The 12,439-nt window shown below is 35.0% G+C and overlaps 1 protein-coding gene across 26 annotated transcripts in view; it reads left to right on the forward strand.

Annotated features, from left to right (window-relative positions):
- The window catches only part of DGKB (diacylglycerol kinase beta), a 764,643-nt gene that overhangs the window by 334,968 nt on the left and 417,236 nt on the right, over positions 1 to 12,439 (forward strand). For all 26 annotated transcript variants that reach the window (XM_005550071.5, XM_065542255.2, XM_065542256.2 and 23 more), the window contains one exon: positions 2,823 to 2,983. In XM_005550071.5, coding sequence (XP_005550128.1) covers positions 2,823 to 2,983 — 161 coding nt within the window. The remainder of the gene's footprint in view (positions 1 to 2,822; positions 2,984 to 12,439) is intronic.

Raw genomic sequence — 12,439 nt, forward strand, 5'->3', positions numbered from 1 at the left:
TTAGATTCAGTCATTATAACATGATATCATTAAATATAAAATAAATATTAATTATGTTTTCATTTTGTTTCTTAGCCTGGAGTGATTACAGGCTTTAAATCAAAATAATAAAAGAAAATAGCATTGTTCTTTTCTATAAAAATCTTTTGCTGGCATATTTAGTGGATTTGATTTATCTTTTTAAAAATCATTATCTTCTTGGGTATAGGAATCCTATTAATAGTTACACATCATTATTTAACAATCTTGAGCATAGATACTTACAAGAAGTAGGGAAAAGATATTTGTTAAATGGGGGACTACAGTTTAGAGTTCATCTATATGAATCACTTCTGAATTGCAGATGTTGTAATTCTCAAGATTTATTTATTGCCTCTTTCTACTTTTGCTTGGCTAGAAGACAGATTTAAACTAGCCTTTTTCATGTTTAGTCATAAAAATCCCTGTACTCATATCTAGTGGTAAAGATTTTAAGCTGAGTGACCCTGCTGCAATGTAGCTGTGGTAATTGATTTTCATTACATTCATTCCTCTCATGTTCTCTCCTGGTTAGGTTGCTGTTCCTACATTGTTCTAGTGTTATGTTGGACAGTGCTGCTATTAACCGGAGACATGACTGAGAACAAATTCAACATTTCTTAAAGCATTATTATTTACTTGTATTTCTGCTAATTGTGTATATGTATACACATACACACACGATACTCCTGTATTATAATATATATTATTATATGCAAATTAATTTATGTCTAAAAACTATCAAGCTTATTCTGAAATGAAAGCAGAATATGGAAAATAAATGAATATATTTAAGTGTTTTTATTTAATTCAGTAGGTAAAATAATATATATGTATATAATTTGTTTGTGGAGCTATTACTTCTTAAAAGAAATTAACAATTAGAAATGAATTAAACATTTAGAATAAGGTAGCACTATTAAGAAACATGAAATATTAGTAAATATAATTATCATAATCTTGCAGTTTAAACCATTCAGTGTTTTGCCACTGAGTACAGTTATATGCATATTATTAATACTTACAGCTTCAAATTATACTATAAGACATATGATAGCTTTTGAAATAATATTTAATGTTTTCAATGTTTATGTAATCATTACTTATTGTACCCTTTACTGTATGTATTAAATAGCACGTAATTACTTTTTAAACCTGTGTAAGGTAAGAAGTGGTGATGGGCTCCAGAAGAGGTATTTCTAGTTTCTGGTGGCCTTCACCTTCTAATAGTTAATTGAACAGATACACCTTAAGTGTAATGTATTCCTCTTTAGGGAATTTTGGCATATGAGAGTGCCTGTTTTCTTTTAACCCAATGAGTTTATTCAATGATATGTATGCTAATAGTTCTAATGAGGACTCATAGCCTCTGGCATTTCCTTGTTCAACAGTTAAATAATGAACAGAAAAAAGCAAAAACTGAAAATATTGTTCCAACTCAAAATATCATTTTAGGACTCTATGTGTGCTTTTATATGGGTGAAGAGAGAGATGATTTAACTTAGTACAATATTTCAAATTCTGATGGTATCATCATCAGTAGTATAATATTATTGAGAACTTTCTATTTTCTGTTTTAGGCCTCATGTACTGAGATCTTTTTAAACATTATCTTGCTTAATCTTCACAAGAAACCTAAGGTTTTGACAGGGAAGGAAACTAATGTTGAGGGAGATTAAGAAACAAAAACAGTAACTCTGTCAGGTTTAGGCTGCAGTGATAACTATAATGTTATATACTTACAGGTAAATTGAATATTGAGAATGCAATATTGACAAGACTTTTATTTTCAGGTCATGTTGACCATCTATCATAGATTCATTAAAAAACTGATTTGTTGAGCATTTACTCTATGGCAGGCTTAAGAGGAACCTGTAGTGAGAAAAACACAAGTAACAGCAACGTGGTGTACTAGTTCTAAGATAGGGCCAGTTTTGAGAACTGTGTGTAGGGGACTGCATGAGGGGCATCTGAGCCATTATTTTGAAAGGGTGATTTCCAGAATGAAGTGCTAGCAAATTTATTAATTTTATTTAAATTTATTGTTTTAAAGATGGAATATTGCTCTGTTACCCAGACTGGGATACAGTGGTACAAACAGCTCACTGCAGCCTGGAACTCCTGGCCTCAAGTAGTTCTCCCGCCTCAGCCTCCTGAGTAGCTGAGACTACAGGCATAAGCAGCAGCACTGGGAAGAAGTATTAGCAAATATAAAGCCATGCCAAGGAAATAGATGCAAACCAACCAAAAAGAAACGGGGTACCCTGAGTAGATAGAATAAGAAACAAAATTTTAAAACAAAGAGTAGGACCTTTGACCTAAATTGAAAGTTTTATATCACTAGAGGTGAAAAGGTGAGAGAGTAAGAGAGTGATGGAAAGGAAAAAGTCTAAAATGACATCCACATTTTTGACTTTTGCAACTGGGTAGAGAATGATGTCTTTGCGAAGTCAGCTGCACATAAGGAAGATATGGAAGCAGAGAATTCATTCAATTTTGAATCTATTTATATAAAATTTTGTGGGGTATACAGTAGAAATGTTCACTTGGCAGTTGTATATGCTGAGAATTGGCACCACAAAAGAGAAGAGAAATACAGTACTCGTTACAAATTAAAGTTGAGAATTAAATATGGGTATGAGTATAATGTTATAATTAATTCTTCATTTTGTTGTAGAATGTGCTTCAAAATCATTATTTATCTTTAGAATATTACATATGCATAAACACACGGAAACATAAAAATACAGCTTTTTTATTTGGTTGGAGTTCTTTTCTCAAGGTATTTTTTTTTTTCCCGTTAGGTTATGAAGGTGAGAATTTGATGAAAATTCTAAAAGACATTGAAAACAGCACAGAAATCATGTTGGACAGGTGGAAGTTTGAAGTCATACCTAATGACAAAGATGAGAAGGGAGACCCAGTGCCTTACAGTATCATCAATAATTACTTTTCCATTGGCGTGGTAAGATTTTCCACTAAATTTTACCTTTATACCTGTACTGGATAATCACAGTAAGAAAACTTTCACACTATGAAAATTTACTGATTATAAATAATTGATTTTACCTTGTGCCATCAAAACATCTCTTCTAATAGGCAATTATTATTGCTCTAATGACTGATTATTATTTTTATCATCACTTACTAATTTAAAGTCAGAGTATCAGCAACTGACATATTTTTCATGTTTTAAACAAGGAGAAAAAACTATATTCTTTGTAACTGGTTTATTTGTGTTACCAAAATGAAGCTTAGAATGATTTAATATACTTACAAGTTTTAGAGTATAAGCTAAAGCTCCATATTGTTGAAAATGTGAAAATATTGCATTAAATTTTATCTTACTTTGAGATTTATTTTATAAAATCATTATAGCTTACTAAAAATCTAAGAAAAGTCTACAAAAAAATCCTGCTACTATTCTCAAGTGATTAATAAGTCAGAAGGCTGACTTTTCACTTCATTTCTTTTAGAATCTTACACAGAGTAAAATATTATTTGGCAGTTGAAATAGTTGTTAAAATTTTAATCCTAAAGGAATAATTTTAACAGTGATTATATGTATTTTTAGCCAACGATTATGAAATCTAAAAATATATAAAGCATTACATTCCATTTAATGTATGTCACACCATGCTAATTTTATGTCATGTCACATCACACACACACACACACACACACACACACACACACACACACACACACAGTAAAAGGCTATAAAAAGGCTACTAGAATATAGAAAACATTGGTTGTGTCCATGAACTTAAGAGGTAAGCTACCTGGGTAAGAATCTTTAAGCAAATTATTTAATCTCAGTATCTCAGTACCATGCTGGTTATTATTTCCTCTCTCATAGAGTTACAAATATGATTGTACATTTAAAGAATCTCATAGAATGGTAGATAATAAAGGCTAAATACACAATGGTTACTAATACTGTAATGACTATTATTATTTGAAAGAAAAATGCAATGTCTCTTGATCCAGAGAAGCCCTCCTATTCACACTGGTATAAAAACAGTATTTTTGAGGGCTTTCTTAGTGTATCACTTACACACAACCTAATTCACTCATTGTAAGTGTACTTTTTAATGATTTTAGTAAATTAATCCAGTTTTAGAACATTTCTATTATGCAAATCAGAACCCTCATGCCCGTTTTTATTCAATCTTGGCTGCTTTTCCCAGTTTCAGGAAGGAATTGATTGGCTTTCTGCCTCTAAGATTCGTCTTTTATGGACATTCTGTATTTCAAAATATCCAAAATCTCACAAATAACCGCTGAAGGACTTACTCATGTAACCCAATACCACCTGTATGTACCTCAATAACATATGGGAAAATAATTTTTAAAATCACACAATATAGGACTTTTGCATCTGGAGTCTTTCACTTAAGATAAAGTTTTTGAGTTCATTCATGTGAACTGTATAAATACTGTTTTCCTTTTTTGTTGTTGAATAGGATTCTGTTGCATGGAGATATCAGATATTACTTATCCCTTCATCAATTGATGGACATTTTGATTGTTTCCAATCTTTAGATATTAATGATGCCAATCTCTTAAGTCTCTTAGGATTCTTTGTTTGTTTTGGTTACTAGACTTTTTAACTCCTGAATTTCTAGTTGGTTCTTTTGTTTATAATTTTGTATCTTTCATTAACGTTTTCTATTTGGAGAGTCATTGTTGCTATACTTTATTCTTTAAATGGTGTTTCTTTTAATTCTTTTGACATATTTATAATATATGTTTTGAAGTATTTATCTGTGAAGTCAAACATCTGTGCCCCATCAGAGACCTTGCTTGTTTGCTTGTTATTTTCCTAAATGTGTGACACATTTTCCCATTCTTTTGCATATATCCTTGTTTTTTGTTGAAAACTGAAAATTGTTTATATTTTTAATTCCCTGGATTTTTATTTGCCCACAGTGGTTATTATTGTTCCTATGTTTGTCTATTTAATGACTTGCCTGTGGAGCCTTTCTTTCTTATGGTGTATATTGCTTTGCTAGAGGTCACCACTGTGTCAAAATGGTTGTCTAGAGATCGTACTCAAACACTTCAAGCCAGTAAGTCTTCTTTTCTTTGTCATCACATCCATGTGTTCATTGAAGAATGTATTCAAAGTTCAGGCAATTAGAAATCACCTTCAGCTTTTAACATAATCTGCCATTTCTTTTTTCTCTTCTGCTCACATACAAAACCTCTCATTTAACCAAGGATGTGTAGGTAACTAGGATCCTCTTATGTCTCTTCTGAGCATTTGTGTAGCCTTGCAAATCCATACAGATTTTCAGACAGCCAGGAATATATAGAAGTTTATCACAGCCCATATGAAAGTTTGATTCCAAGATCTTTTGTTAAATTTCTGGCCAATCTGCTAGTTAATTGCTTGCCCTAGAGTCAGTTTCACAAACTCAGGCTAGCTATAACATTGGCTCTCCCTGTTCATTTGCCACAGATATCACTACTGTAAGTGTAAGCTGTAAAACAATGTTCTAGGCCATAGAGATTTTCTGGCTTCCATTTCAAATCAAGTCAGCTCCACTCATAATGAAGCTACTTGTTTTCTTAGCTTATTCCACAATAAAGACTACAGCACCCAGGGACCTGAAGGCTAAGGAAGCAGCCCAAGACTGAAACATCACTAGAGAGTTCTTATCTGAGGCTCAATAGTTTTTTCTAAATATTTCTCATTTTTTATATGCTTCGGTCAATTTCCAGGGATTCTCAACAGAGAAGAATTTTGCCTCTTCCCGAAGGACATTTGACAATGTCTGCTTGATTGTCATGACTAAAGTAGGTTTTTTGTTTTTTTTTCTTCTAAGTAGTAGGTAAAGTTGGGAATGCTGCTAAATACCCTCACTGCATAGGACAACACCTCAAATACGAAGTAAAGAATTATACAGCTCAAAATGTCAATAGTGTCGAGGTTGAAAAACCCTTATATTAGTAAATAGAAATACACTTGACCTTTGAACAACACAGGTTTGAATTGCACTGGTCAACTTGTAGATATTTTTTCAATAAAATTTATACCCAGTGTAATTTGCCTCCCCTTTCACCTTCTCCACCTCTTTTGCCTCTGCCACCTCTGGAACAGCAAGATCAACCCCTTCTCTTCTTCCTCCCCTTTAGCTTACTCAATCTGAAGATGATGAAGATAAAGACCTTTATGATGATCAACTTCCACTTAATGAACAGTATATATATTTTCTCTTTCTTGTGATTTTCTTAACATTTTCTTTCCTTTAGCTGACTTTCTGGTAGGAATAGAGTATATAATATGTATAACATATGAAATATATGTTAATTGGCTTTATGTTATTGGTAAGGCTTCCAGTCAACAGTAGAGTATTGGTTGTTAAGTTTCTGGATAGTCAAATGTTACACTCAATTTTTTTTGTCTGCAAGAGTGGTCGGCGCCCCTAATTCCCATGTTGTTCAAGGGTCAATTCTATTTAAATACAAAAAGTGAAGGTGTTTGAAAAGGAGAAATGATACAAAACCAAAAAACTTGAAAAGGAAAGCTATTATAGAAATGAGGCAGAAAATTGCAGAGAGTAACAACAACAACAAAAATTCATAATGTTGACAAAACTGAAAGCTACATTATTGAGAAAAGTTAATCAGACTTATTGAAAAACTGATTTTGCAAAAGTACTGTAAAGAGAATTATAAGTAAACAATATATGGTGAAAAGGAAAAAATATAACAAGTATAAAAATAATGATAAATATATATATTCCAATTGAAAAAATATATAATTGAAAATATATTATGACTAGTATGAGAGTATAGCAAATTTTCCAAATACAAAATCAACTTAAATATTCACTAGTATATTCTTATATTAGCAATAATCAATGAGTTTCCAAAAACAATAGCAAAAAAAATTGAAAGTATCTAGGAATTAATTAAAAATACACATGACCTAATAAAGAAAATGTTAAAACTCTCTGCAAAGACACACAAGATCAGAATAAATGGAGACATTTTCTATTCTTATATGAAATTTCTTGATATAATATTCAAATTAATTTATAATTTAATGTATAACTACTCAAGATTGGAGCTGGAATTTATGGCAAACTTATTTAAAATATGTATGACAAAAAGCTAAGTCAATTTTAATAATAAGGGCAGAAATAAATTTGTTTTACCAAATTAGACATGCTACAATCGGATTGGATAATTATAACAGAATGGTCCTATGAAATAATAGATGAACGAATCAGTGAGGAAGTACAGAGACACATACTGGAACTTAGTATAGGGATGGCACTAAAATTCACTGGGGGAATGACAGATTATTTAGTTGATAATGTTCAAAACTAGGTCCCTAGGAAGAAAAATATTTTGTTAGAACTCTACCTCACATTATATAAGTACATGCCAGACTTATTGCAAAACTAAATTTAAAAGACATTTAGAAACTAATAAAAACTGCGTGATAGAACGTATAAGGCAGATCAGAACTAATTAAATAAATAAGGTGGCTTTAACTGAGTTTTCTTTTAAAGAGTCTTGTTCCCTTTGACTTGGAGCTCTTTTGGCTGAGCATAATATGGGGATTAGGAGGATGAAGGGAGGAGCCATTCCCCCTGGAAAGATTTACTCCTGCCCCAGGAACACAAAATCTCAGTGCTCAGGGACATAATCACAGCAATAGATCTTCTACCTTGAATGTCATTCAACAAAGTCATCTACTCAGCAACTTGCATTTCTCTTCCTCGATCAATGAATCTAGAATATAATGAAATAAAATAAATTAACTATCTCAAACCATTCTCAAACATATAACAAATAGTGGAGTTGAAGGATTTAAAGTATATGGGATGCATCTCAACTTTATGCTATAACCAGCATGAAAAAGCTTAAGACGAGCACATAGTTTGTACTTGAGATTGTCTCTGGGAACCCTTCTGCTGTCTAGTTACAAAGTGATCTCCAAGTTTGATTCTACTCTCAGTATTGTTTTCATTATATCAACTATTTTCCCTTATTCACTGACTGCTAGCATTGCACAATCTACAAAGAAACTTACCTCCGGTAAGTTCAGGGAGAGAAGATGTAGAAACTACCTCTTGATAGAAGACAGTTACATCGCAAGGGCACATTCAGGACTGGGAGAAAAGTTTATCCATTATTTTCCATCTACCTAAACATATACTTAAATCAGTGTGGACTGATAAGATTAATAGGGAGAGCTCAAAAAGAGAAGAAATGGAACTTTAGGATAAACCCTTGACGTTTACTAATACCTAGAGTCTGCTAGAGGAAGATTACATGGGAAACGTCCTGGAAAGCAATGACCAAAGAAGCAAGAGGAAAATAAAAACTATGCAATGTTTAGGTAAGCAAAAAAAATAAAAAATAAATTAAGAAGAGAATGGCTTACTAAATAGAAAGCTGCTGAGAAGTCTGGTAAAAACAGGACAAAACAGAAGAAACTGGGCCAGTGAAGATGCATTTATAAAGACTATATAGTAACAGATGAGATATTTTAAACATGAATTTTTACATTCCACTTGATATTAAAATACAAATAACAAGAGTGATATCAGCAACGTGGCAGACTAGGAAGATCTTCATCTTCTTCCCCTGACAAACATATAGCTTCAGAAATATTTTACAGACTAATTCCCTTTGTGAGAAATCTGAAAATCTTTGAAACACCACTGTACCTTGGGAGAATGCAAAACCAGACTCATTTAAGTAGGTAGGGAGAATCGGGTTCTCTTCTCACTGGAGACCAGGCCCAGGCACATCATCATATGATCAGTAAGAAACTCCTCAACCTCCAGCTTTACTTACAGGAAGGGGTTAGTTTGAATGTCCAGCACTTCCACTTTTCCAAGATATCTCCCTGGAAGACTAGCTTCTGTCTTTCCAGGTTGGAACACTAATGAGTCCAGCAAAGCCAGCCACCTAGGGGAGAATACAGGCAGTGGCTTACACTAATGGACACCATTGATCCTTCTCCTTGCTCAGCACAGAGCAGGCAGACAAAAATTTTCAGCTCTCAGCTTCTGCCTGCTTAAATTAAAAGTAGCTCCATGAGTTCATCACCCAAATTTCTCCAGGGCTGCCCAAAGAGGTAACACTTGTCTTATCATTCTTGAAGCTCTGATGGGTCTAACACAGAGCTGCCTTTGGGAGAATGGAAATGTTGGCTTGTGCTAGTAGAAGCCATAGCTTTTTCATTCCCGTGGCTGAGCACAGAGTGAGCAGAAAAATTACAGTGATCTGCTTTTCCCTGGGGAAGGAAAAGTTGGTGAAGACCCCAGAATATTTCACCTGGCTAGTTGTTGGGGGTCTTTTCCATACAACGCTAGGCTGTGAAGACAGGGAGAGGTGAATGTTTTGTCTAATGTACAGATACCATCAACATAGAGAGTCAAAAAAAATGAAAAGGTAGACAAGGATATTCCCAACAGAGGACCAAAGTAAACCACCAAGAACAAACTTTAAAACAAAAACAAAAACAAAAACAAACAAACAAACAAACAAAAGAGTTATATGATTTATCTGACAGATCATTTAAAAGAACTCTCATAGAGATACTCACTGAGGTCAAGAAAATAATGCATAAACAACGTGAGAATTTCAACAAAAAGATAGAAAATATTAAAAAGTACCAAATAGAAATTGTGGAATGGAAGAAAACAATAATTGAACTAAAAAATTCACTCAATTCTATCGACTCATTAACAGACAAAATGACACTTACCACTTTGAAGATTTCAAGAATTTTAGAAGGTTTATGTCAAGAAACAGAGGGAAAACCAAATATATATTTCATTACAAGAGTTAATCTCCAAAGTATGTAAGTAATTTCCACAAGTAAATAGTAAAAAAGGAATAACCTAGTGAATTAGTCTGTTCTCATGCTGCTAATAAAGACAGATCTAAGACTGGATAATTTGTAAAGAAAAATAGGTTTAATGGACTCACAGTTTCACATGGCTGGGGAGGCCTCCCAATCATGGCAGAAGGCAGAAGAGGAGCAAAGGTATGCCTTACGTGGTGGCAGGCAAGAGAGTGTGTGCAGCAGAATTCCCCTTCATAAAACCATCAGCTCTCCTGACACTTATTCACTATCACAAGAACAACATGGGAAAGACCTGCCCCCATGATTCAATTACCTTTCACTGGGTCCCTCCCACAATACATGGTCATTATTACAATTTAAGGTGAGATTTGGGTGCGGACACAGCCAAACCATATCTTCCCACACTTATCCCCTCCCAAATCTCCTATCCTCACTTTTCAAAAATCATGCCTTTCCAACAGTCCCCCAAAGTATTAACTCATTTCAGCATTAACTCAAGAGTCTACAGTCTAAAGTCTAATCTGAGGCAAGTCCCTTCTGCCTATGAGCCTGTAAAATCAGAGGCAAGTTAATTGCTTCCTAGATACAATGGGGGTACAGACATTGGGTAAATACACTCATTCTAAATGGAAGAAATTGTCCAAAACAAAAAGGAAGTCTGAAATCAAATAGGTCAGTCATTAAATCTTAAGGTTCCAAAATGATCTCCTTTGACTCCATGTCTCACATCCAGGTCATGCTGATGCAAAAGGTAGGCTTCCATGGCCTTGGACAGCTCCACCTCTGTGTCTTTGCAGTATACAACCTCCCTTCTGGCTGCTTTCACAGGCTAGCATTGAGTGTCTGCAACTTTTCCAGTGCAAGGTGCAAGCTGTTAGTGGATCTGCCATTCTGGGGTGTGGAGAGTGATGGCCCTCTTCTCACAGCTCCACTAGGCAGTGCCCTAGTGGGGACTCTGTGTAGGGGCTCCAACCCCACATTTCCCTTATGCACTTCTGCACACTAGCAGAGGTTCTACTTGAGGTCCCCACCCCTATGGCAAACTTCTACCTGGACATCCAGATGTTTCCATACATCTTCTGAAATCTAGGGTCCCAACCCTCAATTCTTGACTTCTGTGCACTCACAGGCTCAACACCATGTGGAAGCTGCCAAGGCTTAGGGCTTGTTGCCAAGACTTGGGGCTAGCACTCTCTGGAGCCACATTCTGAGCTGGACCTTGGCCCCTTTTTGCCACAGCTGGAGTAGTGAGACAGAGGGCACCAAGTCTGTAGACTGCACACACAACAGGGGCTCTGGGCCTAGCCCACAAAACCATTTTCTCATCCAAGGCCCCCAGGCCTGTGATGACGGGGGTTGCCACAATGTCTCTCACATGCCCTGGAGACAGTTTCCCCATTTCTTGGTGAAAAACATTGGTGTCCTTGTTACTTATGCAAGTTTCTGCAGCAGGCTTGAATTTCTCGCCAGAAAATGGATTTTTATTTTCTATTGCATTGTCAGGCTGCAAATTTTCCAAACTTTTATGCTCTGCTTCCTCTTGAATGCTTTGCCATTCAGAAATTTCTTTCCTCAGGTACCCTAAATCATTTTTCTAAAGTTCAAAGTCCCACAGATCTCCAGGGCAGGGACAAAATGCCACAAATATCTTTGTATGGCAAGAGTTACCATTGCTTCTGTTCCCAAGTTTCTCATCTCCATCTGAGGCCACCTCAGCCTGGTCCTTATTTTCCATATACTATCTTCTGAGCCCTCCAAGTCTCTAGGAAGTTCCAAACTTTGCAACATTTTTCAGTCTTTTTCTGAGCTCTCCAAACAGTTCCATCTTCTGCCTGTTACTGTGTTCCAAAGTCACATCTACATTTTTGGGTATCTTTAAAGCAGCACCCCACTCTTGGTACCAATTTACTATATTCTTCTGTTTTCATGATGCTAATAAAGACACACCTGAGACTGTGTAATTTATAAAGAGAAATAAGGTTTAATGAACTCACAGATTCACATGGCTAGAGAGGCCTCACGATCACGGCAGAAAGAAAAGGAGGAACAAAGGCACAACTTACGTGGTGGCAGGCAAGAGAGTGTGTGCAGGGGAACTCTCTTTATAAAACCATTAGATTTCCTGAGACTTATTCACTGTCATGAGAACAGCATGGGAAAGACCTGCTCCCATAATTCCATTACCTTCCACTGGGTCCCTCCCATGACACATAGGGATTATTAAAATTCAAGGTGAGATTTGGATGGGGACACAGCCAAACCATATCACCTGGCTACAAAATGGGTAAAACATTGAACAAACTTTTCTCCAAAGAAGACATTCAAATGATGAACCAGTATATGTTTCTAAATGCTCAATATTATTAATCATCAGGGAAATTCACATCAAAAGCACAATGAGATATCATCTCATACCTGCTAGAATGTCTATTGTCAAAAATAAGAGGGAATTGTGAAGATTTGGAGAAACTGGGACTCTTGCACAATGTTGGGATGCAAAATGGTATAGCCACTATGCAATACAATGTGGATGTTTCTCAAAAAATTATACAACAATGGAACTGTTGTATAATTCAACAGTTC

Source organism: Macaca fascicularis, chromosome 3 (genome assembly GCF_037993035.2).
Source record: "Macaca fascicularis isolate 582-1 chromosome 3, T2T-MFA8v1.1".
Lineage (NCBI taxonomy): Eukaryota > Metazoa > Chordata > Mammalia > Primates > Cercopithecidae > Macaca > Macaca fascicularis.